Genomic DNA, 15,697 nt, shown 5'->3' on the forward strand with positions numbered 1-15,697 from the left:
ACATCAATTGACAACAGGGTGTTTTGAGTCGGTCTGCGGACAACGCAGACTGGGTGAGGGGGCGCCACGTCAATCTGGGCAGACGCTCGGCTCCTCAAGAGCTCCAACCCCCGCGCCGACGCGTACGGCACGAGCACTCGACAGTTGGCGCGTGGCAACTCTAAGAAAAAACATTTTTATCCTCCTGGACTCTCCAAGCCCTCCCCTTTGATTAGCCCCCAAGAATGCTGGCGCGCTTTTGCCAGGGCCTGCTGCTACAGATTGTGGCGGTGGCAGGCATGCTGGCCACACCTTTGCTCTGGTTCTGGTCGCTGGGCATTGAGGACATTACCGAGCTGCCAAGCGTACCAACCCCCCATTTTTTAGTCAGCCTCGGGGTCGCCATCGCCCTCGAGGCGTGGTGCTACCTTCAACTCCCTCTCGATATCATTCCCGACTTTATTCCGCTGATTGGCAAATGCGACGACATGCTCGCCATGCTCGTCCTGATTGGTGGCATCATTCTGGCTGCCATCGGCCTTTACGCTGGAGCCCAAGATGCGTGGTAGCAGAAGGATGGTTGTGATCTAGGATGCAATTCCGGTTTGGTGTTGTTGTTTGCCCAAAATGCCTTGATGCAGCACGAGGCACGTCAATGCTGAGGAAAGGGTGGGTCGACCAACTCGATGCTGTTGGTGGATCCATACTCGCGTTCCGGATTCTCGTCCTGATTGGCCACCACTTGAATGTGCCACTCGCCTATTGTGTGGACAATGGGTTTGACCAGGACCATGTCACGTGAGCATGTGGCTCTTTCCTTTGTCACTGTCCCCCAGTCGCTTCGTGCCTGTACAAGCCACGCGCTTGGCTGGCTCTGGCGCTGTGCGCCCCTAAATTCATACTTGAACTACAGTCACCCGCCCTGACTCACGTTCTGCTATCACAGACGACAGCAAAAACAGGGAGGCCGTGGCCATCTCCACCCACGTACCGTAGTAAGACAATGTGTTGCCTGTGCACTGGATCAAGTTGTCTTCAAGATCAAGGCACACGGCGGTGATGCCAACCAAGAGGTTGTCGTGCAGAACCAATTGTGAGCCTCGAAGCCCGCGCACAGCGGAGCCAGAGGCCAAGACAGTGCAGTTTCGCATCACGACGACGGCCCCATTGTCGGCCTGGACTGCACACATAAAGGCTCCCGCCGGAACGTCGTACTGCTCAATGGTGAGCTGCCGCAGCTCCAGCCAGTCAGAGGTGAGAATGGCCCCGATGGCCCCGCGAATGCGCAGCTTGATGTGTCCGGGGTGGACGCCCACCAAGCTCGCTGGCATTTGTGGCTGTAGTGGTGCACTCAGGTCTAGCGAGCGATGGAGCACAATTTGCACAAAACCGTCGCGATGACCACGCGTTGAGGATGAGCGAAGGGCCTGCCTGAGGCCAGCCTCGGTATACACGTGGCACACCCTCGGATAGCGTGGCAGGGCGCGCATAGCCAATGTGCGATGGTAGGAGAGGGCATTCAAATTTCCCAGCTTGCCCTGGGACTGGAAGAGCCCAAACACGTTCAGCGACCTAATGCTTCCGGCAAAGTGGATTGCTCGGTGAACTGGAACTGGGCCCATCAGAAACTGGATGGGAGTTGACAGGGGACAGAAACGTACTTGGCGCGCTTGGGAACCGGGGCCAAGGGCGATGCTGCACGAGGGCGGACGGGCAGTTGGCGCCGCAGGATAATCGTGCGCTCGTCGAGGTGGTTGGGATCTTGCCCGGGGCGCCGTAGTGGAGCTTGTTGAGCGCGGACAAAGGGCAAGCCGGCTAGATCCTGCTCGGTGTAGCCCAGTTCATGAGCATGCGCAAGCGTGCACATTTCCACCGGGCCATGACTGCGATGGAAGCAGGACAAGCACACGCGGGCGCCGATCATGGCCAGATACCTAGCATCAAAAGGGCGTGCATTGGATGCCCATGAGCCAGTGCACAGGTGGTATCGATACTATCAAGGGCAGCCACTTTCTCCGAGAAACACAATGGAGTCACTCAAGCTAGGATGGTGCAGGAGATGCACATGCAGCAGTGGTCCTGTACCAGGGTGTGGCTTGACTGCAAAAATGGCATTCCGTGGCGAAAAAGTTGAGCACGGCATATCCGTAGGAAGCACTGCCGCGAAAGTCGCGCGCATAGGTGTGCCAAGCTGGAAAGACGGGTGTGATTTCTGCAGCACCTATGGCGTCCCAGATATGCTTGCATTGGAGCAAGACGCGGCGCCACTAAGACGGAACGCACGAAAAGGCCAGGCTGCCATGAGGGTGAAACCAGTGTGCTCGTGGGCCAAAAGTCAGGCCGAACCAGGCACGCACCTCGCGGCAGACATGGGCGCAGCTGATGACAGACTCAACGTGAGCATCGAGGTACGTGAAAATGATGGAAAGCAGATAGTCGCTGGCAAACACAACGGCGCGTGGATCTTCCGGGATCGGCGAGAGTTGCGGCGATGCTGGATCGAGGAGTAGGCATTTGCGGGCGGGCGAATGCACGGTGCTTGATCGCTTGTGTCCACGAGGGGTTAGCGACCGCCGTTGGGGTGGGGTAGGAGTCAAGTTCCGGCGCAATGTGGGTGGTGTCGTTGGCGGCGATCCCGCTAAGGGGGGCGTGTGGCAGTCGGCCTGCATGATGCGCGGCTCCGCGAAGGAAATGCAACTCACCAAACCTCGTGCACCTTTTCAAATGCTTTGGACGGGAGAGGATCCAGCGCCAGCTCAACACGGAATAACCAAGGCGAGCTGCATCAACGGCGAAATGACTGCTCTAACCCCCATGATGCCCCGCATTCCCACCCAAGGCCCTGCATTCAAAAACCAAGGGCGTTAGCTTACACTGACACACACACACACACACACACACACACACACACACACCTTCATTTGTCGACAGAACCACGTATTTTCCCGCGAAACCCAAAAGTGTGCTACAGTCATACTTTAACCACATGTTTTCCCGCCAAATCTCTCTCTCTCTGTCTCTCTGTTCGCACACTGTCCTTGCGTCTACATTACAGAGAGAGAGAGAACGAGTGAATGCAGGGCTTTTGTGTCACTTTGAAAAATAGCATTCAACGAGAAGACTTCAAGACTTCAAGAGGTAAGCGGTGTACGACACGCGGGGCAAGTGGGAAGAGAGCGCGCACGGGGCAGGTGACAGGAAAGGCGGGGTTGTGGGCAGTGGAGGAGGGGGAAGCCACTATAGCATTGACAGTGGCCGGGGGAGGGGTGGATGTGAGCCTTTTTCTGCAGGCCACTGTGGGCCCCGTTCTTGTTTTCCTGTCTTTCTGTCTGTCTGTCTCGCGCTGTCTACCCTTTTTTTTCTTTTTTTTTTTTCTTCAACAACGTGCACGGTTGCAAGCATCGTGCACCCTGACTTCTTGGACGTCACGTTTTGAATAGACACGGTGGGATTGGGTGACTGATCGGCCATCGAAGAACATGGCTGCTGTGCGCAAGATGGCCCAGGCGGCCTTTAGCACGACTTTGCGTGGTGCGGGCGCGCGTCGAACGCTGCTTCCAGCGCGGGGAGCCCGTCGCTTTGCCAGCACCGAGGGTGATGCGAGCCAAAGCAGCAGTGAGGCCAGCTCCATGGGCGGCTGGGTCATGGCTGCCATGGGCATTGCAGGCGTCGGTGCGGCGGGTGTCGGCATTTATGTTCTTGGTAAGAGCGATTCGGGCCAAACATGCCTCAAAGTGATCATTGGGTCTAACCCACGCTTCATCACCCACGAGCAGGTGGCCCGACCACGCTGGAAGAAGCGCAGCGACCCATGAACTTGAACGAGGTGCAAAACTACGTCACTCGAGCTACCAAACGCGCACGTCAGCTTTATCAGGTTTGAGCGCGTGCACAATTCCATACTCCGGTTCGTTGTCACCTTTATCCCTCGCACTGCGAACCGCTCACAGCACATGCTCCGCCTGACAGGACTTTACTGACCCGGAGCCTGAGCTTCTTCTGCCAGAGCCACTGCCCCCACAATACCGCCCTACAGATTACACCATTGTCCTTGATTTGGAGGATACCCTGCTACATTCTGAGTGGACGGTGCGTCTGCAGCCTCTGCAGCCTCGCAACACGTGTTGGCTACTTCCAAGCGCCTGTATCTGTCATTTCCTGTCGATCCCACGGCTCTTGTGCTCCGACTGCCTCTTTTGTGATCTCCTGTTCCATGCTGCCCTTCCCTGGACATGAGCGCGATCATGAGGAAAGGCACTCACCAGCTGTGCCGTGTATCTTGTTGGTGCTCCCCTTAGTTTGAGCATGGCTGGCGCACGAAGAAGCGCCCCTTTCTGGCCAACTTCCTGGAATCGTGTGTCATGGAGCTGGGCCTCGAGCTGGTTGTCTTTTCCGAGAGCCAGGTGGCGGTACGGCCTCTGCGTGTAGTGTGACACCGACTCGCTCCGTCGAAGCCTTGATACGGGTTTTAGCAACACACCCTCACAACGACACCCGCCGTCGTATCTTTGCAGGAAGCCATGTTGCTGATCGACAAGATGGACCCCAAGCAATGTATTCAGTACCGCCTCTACAAGCCGCACATGCGTTACGTCGATGGCGAGCCCGTGAAGGTCAGTATGCTCGTGCCCATGTGGCCGTTGATCAAGACTCTGTGAAACGGCGAGTTTTCGACCCGTGCGATTGCCCCTGGCTCATTCCCCTTGATGGTCAACCCATTAGGACTTGGACTGGCTGAATCGTGACCTCTCCAAGGTGATTGTGATTGACGACAAGCCCGAGCAAGTGCGCAAACACAAGGATAATGTTCTCCGGGTTGGTTGTGCCGCACGTTGCGACAACGGCTGGGACCCGTGGTGATTCTGCACTGCAACCCTGCTGACACTCCCACACTCCCATACCCCAGGTCCGCCCGTTCAAGGGCACGCCGGAGCAGGCCAACGATCGCGAGCTGCTGGATGTTCTGACGTTCTTGGCCAGTGCGTGCCCACAGCCGACTTGCGTTTGTTTGGCATGTCCCGCATTATCCTCGGCCTTTGTGTGCTGCCTCTCAGCTTTCGTTTGCTTGCTCTTTATGGCCATTCTTAGACATTGTGCAGAGCAGAGTGCCGGATGTGCGCGACGTGCTCAGGTCGTACGAAGGCGAGGAGGTGAGCCATGGCCAACTGGGCTCAAGACAGGCCCCCTCTGACTTGTCTTCATATTCTTTCCTTGACTTTGCCATTTTGTCACCCGCAGAGCGTGGCAGAGGCCTTCCAGGAGCGTCAGCGCCTCCTGTTGCAGCAGCAGCTCCAACATCAGCAAGCGGTGAACGAACAAAACGCCAATCAACCTCGTCGCAAGCGCTTCTTCGGCCTCTTGGGTTGAGAAAGACCTTGTAGAACATCCTCCCACCCAAGAAATTGATTCCCATGTCAAAACTGCGCCTGCGAGTGTCAACTCGCTTCCAAAGGGTCTGCACCCCCATGCGAAACAGTGGCGCCGCCTCAGCACCACATCACTGACAGACAACCTGCGACCAAACTTTTTCTCAACGCGAACCAACCAAAGCCAAAACTCCAACAACTCAAAGTTTCAACAACACCAACTCCCACTAAGCCCATGTTGAAAACCACAAAAACTCCATACAACTACTACAACAAGTCGCTAAGCTTATTGTAATGTGTCGAGCATTTTCAACAACAACAACACACACACACACACACACACACACACACAGCGGACGCAGCAGCGACATTTGACGGATCAGACGCACTGCACCTAAGGGGGGGAGGCAGAAGAAGAGGTATTTAGCGCAGGACGGCGGTCAAACGTCAAGAGACCAACGTTGCAGGGTGATATCTGCGCTTGGCACATTGTTGGCACCGCACCGATAGTCATGGCGGGCCGCATGCGCTGTATGATTCAAGGTTGGTTGGTGTGCTCCTCTCAGCCCACAGGCAGGCACCCCCGCTGCTTGTCAGGTCCCGCGCCGGCGATCCCCTTCCCTCTGGGATTGAGTACAGTGTACGCAGCTCGGGTGCTCACATGAAGACCCTTTCCTCTCCTTTCCCGCCTGTCCTTTTGAACTGCACATAGGTTGCGATGCCTGGGAGTTTGACCCGGAGGTATCCGCCCCTTTCTCAGTCCCCGCCCTCCAGTGCGCCACGTCTGTACAAACCATGGCCGCCAAATTGAACTCACGACACGATTCAACCCTGTTTGAAACCCATGCATTGATCATCAGGTTCATATGTGCCGCAAGTGCACGGGCGACTTTGCCCAGGTGGCAGCTGCTGCTCGCAAGTACAAAGACGCCCCCGTCTTGAAACGTACGTACGCAGCCAGCCGAAATTGACACCAAGCTCCAACGCCCCCTGAGCTCGACTCGCTGACCTCTGTGGGGCCTGTCAACGTACAGCCAATATGTTTGTGACGCAGGCCATCTCCAGTCCGCACTACCTCGGCTTGCAAGAGGGTGAGATGTGTGATGTGCTCGACATCCTCGAGGATGGCAGCTCCATCATTGTACGAGCCCACGGCAGTGGCCTCGTCGGTTATTTCAATCTCGACTTTGTAGCAACCGAAGAAGAGGTACGTGATAGATGGTTCGACTAGACGCGGGGCTCTCGTGCGGGAATTTTATTTTAAACTATTGGTTTTGAGTGCCGACGGGTGCCAATGCCCATTAGAGTCTGACCATCAAATCTCTCACCATACCTGCGCTCGGAATGGAAAACAGATTGCAGCGCGATTCATGGAGGAGGAGGAAAAGAAGCGTGTCGAAGGCGCTGAGCGTGAAAAGGCTGAGCAACGCCGGCGCGAGGAGGAATACGAGGAAATGCTGCGTCAGGTCTGCCAATTCAACGCCATTTCCTCTCGCTCGTACCCGACCCCACACACGACTTACGCCTCGCCGGCCCCATAGCGGATGAAGCAAAAGGCCCAAGAGGACAAAGAGCGCCGCGCTTACGAGGAACAACAACGGCGCATTGAGGCAGAGCGCATGCAGCAAGAGGTCAGGCCTCTTCTCTGGGCTGACCAAATATGTTTTCGCAGAAGGGCGGTTTTGCTTGTTCACGACTGCTGCTGGGCACTAGTTTGAGGCGATGCAGCTGGCTCAAGCCGAACGTCAGAAGCGGATGGCTGCTGAAGAAGCCCGACGCAAAGCCGTATGTGCCGTCGCCTCGCTTTGCCTCTTGGTGTGCCTTTGGTCAAAGTGGCAAAGCCAACATCGCCCAACTGGCTTGCCCAACTATTTAGGCAGAAGAACAGCGCTTGGCTGCCGAAAAGGCTGTGCGGGAAGAAGAGGCGCGGCGCATGAAGGCTGAATGGGACCGCCAACAGGACGAGGTCCGAATATCTCTGTCTGCACGTTTACGCCCATGGGATGACCGCTATGCGGTCATCCCATGGGTTTGCTTCGCTCATCCCTTCGCTCACTTGGATTTCACCTCTCCCTCACTTGGCCTTTGCCCCTCACACGTTCTTTGACCTCTTTTTTTTTTTAAAAAAAAAAAATCTAGTATCAGCGCCAAAAGAAAATGGCACAGCTGCCTGCTTGGAAGCGCGACTTGTTGGAGCGACAAGGCAAGCTGTGATGCAAGCGTTCAGACATGTATTTTGGCTTTGTGCGCTTGAGCTGCCTTCTTGGATTTGGGATAACACCAAGAGCCAGCGCGGCCTTGCTTGTCCGATACTCAGCCCAGTGCGCATCTGCGCATCTATGTCTATGTCTGCATGTGTCTGTATACATGTGTGTGGGTTTTGCACAGTGCTGCAATCGAAAGGAAACATAATTTCAGCGTGGGTTGTCATTCGATGATCAATATTCACGTAGATTTGCAGCTAACTTCCCAAACTAAGACAGCTAAGAACGCCTTTTGCCACTCAAAGCGCAAACGCCAAGCTCAGCCCGACTCAAGGGCCTGCTAAAAGCATGTACACGTATGTGCACGGCATAGCAGAGGCTATGCGCATGGGCCTGGAAGGACGAAGAAACATCAAAGAAAACCAAAGGAAAAAAAAACACAAGAACCTAAAAATACTTTGTGGATGCGTTCGACAATCATGCAGGGGTGGAGCGCAGCTTGCAAGCAAGGTCACGCAAGTCAAGCTTTAATTCACTGTCACGTGTGTTCCATATGATTCGTGACGGTGAACATCGCCCAGCAGACGATCGCCGCTCGTCGAACTCTGCGAAACCAAACAGCGACATGCCATGAACAAGACTCATACCAGCAGCGGGCAGCGTGGGCTGCGCAAGAAAAAAACAACGCCTGACCTCAGCTAGATTGGGAAGTTCACCACCCGTGACCTTGGCCTGCGCAATGGCATCATCCAGGTCCCTGCAAAGCGAGGCGTTGGGCGGGGCGTTGGGCCGATATGAGACGAGAAGAGGTTGTGCGAATCCATAGCAAGAGCAGGAAAGGTAATCAATGGCACACGGTGGTACGCACATGCAGACCACAACGGCACCCAAAGCACCATTGCGACTCAAAACCTGGGACACGTCGATGTGGAGGTTGCACACGGCGATCGTGGCATCTACCCCCTGTAGCAGCTCCACAATCTCCAGCATGCCGGTGGCAGCTACGGCCAGCAGACAAAATGAGTTGGCAACAGTCAAGAAAGAAATGCTCGGTCTGACAAGCACCGCATGAGGCACGCTAACAAACCGGTAAAGTCAATGTGCTGCACGTGTGCAAAGTCCAGTACAAGAGCCTTGAACTTCACTTCTGCATGCAACTCCTCGATCATATCCTTGAGGTTGGCCACACCGGGAAAGAATAGGCTGCACACACACACAGGGCGCATCATTGAGTGGTGAGCCCGATCTCAATCTTGCATATCAAAAACGCGTTTGTACTTGACGGGACACAAGATGGGGAAACGCTAGAACCCGAGCCTCGAGCATTGCTGGGCCCAGTCAACCAGGCCACGGTGAGCCAAATGACATACTCGCCATTCAAACGGATCACGGCTACGCCATTAGGAAGGTGCTCAACCATGCCAGCGTAATACTTGGTAGGTTCATAATTGTTTGTGCCACCCGGAATTAAGGAGCGCTGTAAAAGGTCGTGTCCCGGCCTATGCCATACCATAAAAAGACAATCGGTGAGGCTGTGCGTATGTGCGCGCAAAAAAAAATAAGTCTCGACATGCCGCGCGACATCAAAAACAAGGACTGACGCACCGAGCGGTGAAGTACATGACAATGCAGACGTTGGCGGCCACGCCAGCCAGGATGCCGTATTTGATGTCAAGAATCAAGCAAAGCCAAAAGGAGAGAAGATAGGGGATCAAGTCAATCGGATTGACCTTCCACATGATGATAGGTGACTCGTAGTCTACCATGGTCACCACTGAACTGATGATAATGGAGGCCAGCGCAGATTGTGGGATGTAGTAGAACAGGCCTAAACAAGCCACACAGAATCGGTGAGCGGCAGCCTCAGCCTTGTGATAGAACGACGAGACCATGGCCACATACTAGTCATGTACTGGAGCGCTAAAATCACGACAAGTCCGGTAATGCTGCCACCCAGGGGCGTGTGGACACCTGACGCCGAGTTGACGGCCGTGCGCGAGAAGCTGCCTGTGATGGGATAGGATTGGAAGAAGGAGCTCAAGATGTTGGCACCACCAATGGCCACCAGTTCCTGAGATTGGTCAATCTGCAAAGATACCGATAACGCAGCCATGAGCCGCGATGCATGCCCTGGGCATGGCCAGTCGAGGGAGCGGTAAGAACCTTGTAGTTGTTCTGGCGGGCAAAGGCTTTGCCAATGGCAATGGACTCCAAGTAGCCGATCATGGCACAAACAAAGGCACTACTTATCAAGTCCTGCATGATTGGCGTGGCGTGTCAGTGCAGGTCGCAGAATGTGCATTTTCTTGTCATTTTCAGCCGATCCAAGAAAAGATTGAGCACGAGCAGGACAAATGCACATACGCCGGCTAGACCCAAGTCAGGAGCCTCGAGAGATGGCAGGCCACCGGGCAGATCCCCGACCACGGTAATGCAGCTCCTAAAAGAGAGACGGTATCAGCACGCCGTCAATACGACGAGAAGTCGAGGCAGAGCACTGGTGACGAGCCGCTCCATTAGAGGTGGTTTGCTGGCCTTTATCGTCTCGTGTGCAAGTTTTAACTGACCGGTCAAATGGGCCTTTCTTATGGCAGGGCTGCACGACTTGGCCTTTGAGCATGCCGTAGGCAAACAGCCCGGCCAGGATGACCACGACAGCGTTTCGTGCCGTGCCAAGAAACCAGGCTATTTTAGCCACAGCGCCCGCTTTCTTGTCATGGCGGGCCTTCCACTCCTTGAGGAGCATCAGGATCAGAAAGCCGGCACAGCCCACACCCAGATCCAACATGCTATGCAAGAAGTGATCGCAAGCGAGCGTCGTCGTCGTCGGTGTCGTTGCTGTTGTGAGTTGTTCGTCGGGTGCTCAAGTAATCAAGAAACGTCATTTGGAAGACGGTTCAAGGACCACGAGACATACATGGTTTTGTCTAGGCCTGCAAATGTGTCATGGACACATTCGAGAAAGGGCCGGCGAACGCCATGGAGGCCGAAAAGACTCTATGGAAATGCAAGAGGGGCCATTAAGGATCAGGCGTGTTTGGACAAGGAGGCAGAGCCGGTGGGTGGGTGATGGCACCTTGACTTGGCCAAAGCCAATTGTAATGGCGGCAGAGGTGGTAAAGCCGTTGATGACGGGAAAGGATATAAAATCCACAAGAAAACCTGGCGATGGACAGGTGGACAGGTGAAGAGGTGAAAAGGGAGCCGCAAAGAAGGCATGCCCGCCGATTGCGGAGGGCTGAAAATGGTTCCCAAAGCTTGATCCAAAACAAAATTAACAAGAAAAAGGTTGGAGCATTTATCGTACCGAGGCGTAAAATACCCATGCCCACTTGGAAGACGCCGGCCATGAAGGACAGAAAGATGGCATGTGCGGGCACTGTGACGCCCCCGACCTGATTGGCAGGATCAAAGATAGGGAAGACAGCGCTTAGCGAGTGCTGATGCAAGGGAGGGGGACTAGGCAGCAGGGCAAAGAGGGTACCTGTTGCGAGCTTTTGGCAGTTAGAAGGGACATGATGGCTGTGGGACCCAGGGTGATATCCTTGGACGAGCCGAGAAGGACATAGACAAAGCAGCCCATGAAGGAGGCATACAGGCCATACTAAGCAAAGTAGAAGCAGCAACACAATTCGAGTGAAAGCATGAGTCAAGCAAGTCAAAGCCGGAGCTCTGCTATTGGCCTGGAACGACTGCTCTTTGAAGGATGTGCGCCGCTCGGGCCGCAGAGGCGTTTGGCAAGGATCACGGTACCTGACTGGGAAGTCCAGCGATTGAAGCATAGGCAAGAGCTTGTGGCACGACCATGAGACCCACGGTCAATCCGGCGATGAAATCGCTTTGAGCCTGCGTTGACGCCACATCGTCAAGCCTGTCAGATACACGCTGCGCTGGACTATGACAGCAGCTGCAATGGCCCAAATGTCCTGCAGCGGCTGGGACTGTTGTAGAGAGGCGACACACGAGGCGACACGGCACGTACGTCAGAGCGGTTATATTTTGGCAGCCAGGTACGAATCGGTACCAAACTGCGCAAGTATTCTTTGATGTATGCGTTCACCGATTTCTTCTCTCGCCGCGGCAACCCCATGGCGCGCGGTGCAGCCCAATCGAGCTTCGAGCGTCGCAGCAGCTGGATCTCCTCGGCAAAGCTCGTGCACAATCCACATGCATGCAAAATCCGATCCAGCACTGACCACCTAGGCCCTGATCCACCTCCGTCTCTCGTCCCCGCGCTGACCCTGTCCCTCTTTCCTCTCCCCAGCAACGAGCTCTGCAACAGCAGCTACGGGGGTGGCAGCCAAACAACACCACCAGCCCCAGCTCCAGCTCCAGCCCCAGCTCCAGCAAAAAAAAAAAAAAAATGACGCCTCTGTGTGCGTTGCACACTTTGACAGTTATGGAGGGAAATGCTCTTCTTCATGTGTGTGTGTATGTGTGTGTGTGTGTGTGTGTGTGTGTGTGTGTGTGTGTGTGTGTGTGTGTGTGTGTGTGTGTGTGTGTGCGCCTCTCTCTCTCTCTCTCTCTCTCTCTCTCTCTCTCTCTCTCTCTCTCTCTCTCTCTCTCTCTCTCTCTCTCTCTCTCTCTCTCTCTCTCTCTCCCTCTCTCCCCCTCTCTCTCCCTCTCTCTCTCTCATATTCTGCTTGCTTCCCGCTCGTATGCGCCACTCTACCGAAGACATGTCGAGAAATGAATCGGTGAGTGTTGCAAAAACATGGCGAATGAGATCCAACATCGATCATCATTGTGTAAGTATTGAGGCCAATCTGCCGTCTTGGCTTTGGCCTTTCGAAAGCAAGAAGCAGCTTCGCATTGCGCCATGCAAGTGGAACCAGGGCTGAATACAATCGATTTGAAGCCAGAACGCCAACAAGACTCTGTTACATATAAACTAAGACCACGCGCGGTCCAAGGGATAAAAAATAAGCGTGGGAACCGGTCTGTCTGCGCACACACACAGTCACGCACTCTGACACTCACGGACATGGATCGACATGTCATCCCAGAGTGGAAGGTAAGGGGATTTTCCTTTATTTTAATCACAAAACAAACTCAGTAGTTGCCGCAGTTGCTGCAAGGCTCAACGCTATCACAGTTGACCAGGCCACTTGCGGTCAAAGGAGAAATCGGCACATTGTACTACGCGGCAATCCTCGAATGGGGTCGTGGGGTCTGGCATTTGTTACTCACATGCTCTGGTAGATAGAAAACCTGGCCACAGGCGGTGCTCAGCCAAAAGGTTTCAAGAAATGAGTCATTTTCACTCCAAGATAAAGAGGCTTTGACCATCACTGGGTCGGTCGACCTCGATGGCCGCTGTCTCAGTAATGGGCAACTCGAGGTCGGGAAAGTGACGCGTGCGCAGGGCACGTCCAGGTACGACACGGGAGACGCAATAGCACCACTGCTCGGTGCCATCTGGTCGCACGCGGATGCAGCAGACGACCCGCATAAGCTTTTTGCGGTGTGACACCAACTCCATGTAGCCCTGCTCAAAGAGCTTTCGATCGTCCGATGAAATGTGTTTCTCGTCACACATGCCATTCATGAGCTTTTCGCGGGTCGTGTCCAGAAGCTTGACCATATCATCATTGACCTCGAGCATCTGTGGGCCGCGAGATCGGTTGCGTCCCACCAGTGCGCTGAGGTGAAAGTCAATCGTCATGTCATAGAGATCTAAAACACGAATGTCCTTGACCAACCGTCCCTTGATGTCAACAGCCATGCAAGGCATGTCATCAGTCAAGCCGCTGCTCAAGACCTCGAGCGGCTGCTGCGTTGCCAGTTCGTGCCCCTGCTGCGGCTGCGGCTGCTGTTGTTGTTGCAGTGTTGAGTTGGGAACCACAAGGTCCCAAGCCAGGTTGCTGCCAAAGGAAGGGGGTGCGACTGTGTTGCACTGGTGCCCCTTGCTGGAATGCTGTTCGTGCGCCATGAGTGATGCGTGTTCTGGAGCCGGTAGCATCAGCCCATACCCAACATGACCATGTTGCTGAAGAAGATCAAGCGGTGCCAACTGCGCTTTATGACCTAGGCAAGTCAAAGAGGAGGCGTTGGTAGTCAAAGGAGTAGAGAGGGAGGTTGCCAAAGAACCGCTACCCGTGCTTTCGCGTTGTGCGTCCTGTGTCGGTGAGAGGGTGTTGCTGGCACAGGCTTCCCAGGCATGCGCGTTGGTGCCGAGCGAGGCGGTGTGATGGGGCGAGTTGGAACTGGAGCCACATCCAACGTGCAGGTTGTTATCGTGCAGGGATGTGTGTTGAGGCTGTGCAAAGGCAGCGACAAGCGCGTCCGAAGTGGCTGAAACGGTCGAGCCACTGGACGCGGTCGGCTCCAGTGCCCATGTGAAGCCGTAGGGGGCGACGTCTTCAAGCATACTGGTGCTCGTGGGCGCACCATCATCCACGCTCGTGATGGTGGTATCGGCCATAGAAGACTCCAAGTTGGTCTCGAGTTGGGAGGTATGATCAGCCAAATCAAGATCAAGAACCATCCCTCGATCGTCGTCTGGCTCTGATACCAGCGTTGCGTGGGTATTGTGCAGTCGGTTGATGGGTGATTGTGGCAGATCAAGCTGGGGACTGGAAGTTTTGCGTTTCTGTGACTGCTTGGCTTGTGTTGGTGTAGGCTGGGTGGGGCCTTTGACGGAGGTGTGACTGTCCTGTTGCTGTTGGAGTTGGGCATGGGCGGCTTGCAGCTGGCGACGCAAGTCAGCAATGTCCGCCTGCAGACGCTGAAGCTCTGAAGCGTGTTGATGGCTCGCCTTGACGATGCTCAAGGTTTTGGTGAGAACGTCAACTTTGGTCGTGGCAGCGGGCAGGGCCAATTCGGTGTGCAGCAGGCCGATGAGCTCGTTCAATCGCTCGCGGCGAATGCGTTCAGTTTCCTAATGAAAAAGCCAGGATACGCAGAAATCGGTGAGGAGGCTGTTAAAAGCAGCATAGAATGTGAACAGGTGGGCAGTGCATTGGCTTGCAGTGAGTGCATCGTGTTGCAGGAGCAGGAAGCAAGGGTCGCGAGCAAAGGCGGCGGTTTGAATGTAACCAGATGTGTGTTTGTGTGTGTGTGTGTGTTTGTGTGTGTGTGTGTGTGTGTCTGTGTCTGTGTCTGTGTGTGTGTGTGTGTCTGTGTCTGTGTCTGTGTCTGTGTCTGTGTCTCTGTGTGTGTGGCCCATATCTGTGGGCGTATGGGGAAGTGACACAAATTCGCTCCGCTCAACGATGTGTGTCACGACACGTGTCGATAAAGATCAAGGCAGAATGGAGAGGAGGAGGAGGAGTACGTGGAGTCGGCCATGAGCATAGCGTGTCCCTCTGCTCTCGGACGCACATACAAACACAGAGACGCACACGCGCACACACCACCGCGCCAGATCACACAAGAGGGTCGTGTGGGAAGAGCAGTCCTTCGCACATCAAGCAAAGCAAAGCAAAGGTGATGATCGTATGTGGGTAAGTCTGTGTGTGTGAAATGAAAATAGGGCCAACCGATGTCGGGCACACACGCATGTGCGAGTTGGTGGATCATGATGATAGCAATAAGGAAGATGATCAGGACCGAATGATGATGCTGATGATGCTGCTGCTGCTGCATGTGGGAGTGGTGGTCTGAGATGGGCTGACTGTGTCGGCATATGAGTGCGCGCATCTCGTTGTGTTTATGGCGTGAGCGGGGAGAGCGTGTTTTCGAGCACGTTGTTTGGATCGAAGGTCGCACCTGATGGCGAGCGATACGCCGCGCACGCTTGGCGCTCAGCTCGGCTCCGACCATGATGTGCTTGGGAGGTAGATTAATCCCCAACCAATCTATTGGTGTGTGTGTGTGTGTGTGATCAAGTCCGCAAACCCTCGACAGACGGGTGGTCGCGCCACATCTGCACAAAAGTAAACCGAGCGTGGACCAAGGAGCAAACAGGTGATCTATCAAACCCCCTGGTCCAGTCCAGTTTGCTGAACCCTCTGCTCACCGTCACACGATGTTAGAGTCCGACCAACGCGTGTGTGAGAGGAGGGAGAGGAGGGGGAGAGAGAGAGAGAGAGAGAGAGAGAGAGAGAGAGAGAAGTAAAAAAATGCAAAAACGGGTGATACACACACAAAACATAAAACACAAAACACACAAAACACTAAACACAAAACACACACGCTTGAAAGGAG

General features: G+C 54.7%; 4 protein-coding genes across 4 annotated transcripts in view; 2 read left to right on the forward strand and 2 right to left on the reverse strand.

The window, feature by feature from the left end:
• Nucleotides 1-3,458: 3,458 nt before the first annotated feature.
• MONBRDRAFT_25683 (uncharacterized protein) lies at nt 3,459-5,346 on the forward strand (the record flags this gene model as incomplete). Its single annotated transcript, XM_001745999.1, has 9 exons — nt 3,459-3,651; nt 3,756-3,856; nt 3,949-4,068; nt 4,278-4,388; nt 4,494-4,592; nt 4,702-4,794; nt 4,886-4,958; nt 5,068-5,129; nt 5,218-5,346. 9 exons carry the CDS (start codon nt 3,459-3,461, stop codon nt 5,344-5,346), a joined length of 981 nt encoding a protein of 326 aa, XP_001746051.1.
• Nucleotides 5,347-5,857: 511 nt separating this feature from the next.
• MONBRDRAFT_25684 (uncharacterized protein) lies at nt 5,858-7,559 on the forward strand (the record flags this gene model as incomplete). Its single annotated transcript, XM_001746000.1, has 9 exons — nt 5,858-5,888; nt 6,058-6,131; nt 6,206-6,290; nt 6,380-6,552; nt 6,701-6,811; nt 6,887-6,976; nt 7,059-7,160; nt 7,222-7,311; nt 7,485-7,559. 9 exons carry the CDS (start codon nt 5,858-5,860, stop codon nt 7,557-7,559), a joined length of 831 nt encoding a protein of 276 aa, XP_001746052.1.
• Nucleotides 7,560-8,087: 528 nt separating this feature from the next.
• Nucleotides 8,088-11,356, reverse strand: MONBRDRAFT_25685 (uncharacterized protein; the record flags this gene model as incomplete). The annotated part of the gene is made up of 14 exons (XM_001746146.1): nt 8,088-8,154; nt 8,418-8,550; nt 8,637-8,752; nt 8,920-9,048; nt 9,155-9,377; nt 9,452-9,635; nt 9,713-9,805; nt 9,914-9,989; nt 10,117-10,338; nt 10,467-10,546; nt 10,626-10,711; nt 10,857-10,944; nt 11,034-11,153; nt 11,303-11,356. 14 exons carry the CDS (start codon nt 11,354-11,356, stop codon nt 8,088-8,090), a joined length of 1,671 nt encoding a protein of 556 aa, XP_001746198.1.
• Nucleotides 11,357-12,346: 990 nt separating this feature from the next.
• Nucleotides 12,347-15,697, reverse strand: part of MONBRDRAFT_32528 (uncharacterized protein) — a gene marked incomplete at its 5' end in the record, with an annotated part of 5,817 nt that continues 2,466 nt past the window's right edge. Inside the window, 4 exons of the mRNA XM_001746147.1 lie at nt 12,347-14,429; nt 14,957-15,160; nt 15,260-15,348; nt 15,510-15,666. Coding sequence (XP_001746199.1) covers nt 12,810-14,429; nt 14,957-15,160; nt 15,260-15,348; nt 15,510-15,666 — 2,070 coding nt within the window. The 3' untranslated portion in view covers nt 12,347-12,809. The remainder of the gene's footprint in view (nt 14,430-14,956; nt 15,161-15,259; nt 15,349-15,509; nt 15,667-15,697) is intronic.

The sequence above is a fragment of the Monosiga brevicollis genome, genomic scaffold (genome assembly GCF_000002865.3).
Source record: "Monosiga brevicollis MX1 MONBRscaffold_11 genomic scaffold, whole genome shotgun sequence".
Lineage (NCBI taxonomy): Eukaryota > Choanoflagellata > Craspedida > Salpingoecidae > Monosiga > Monosiga brevicollis.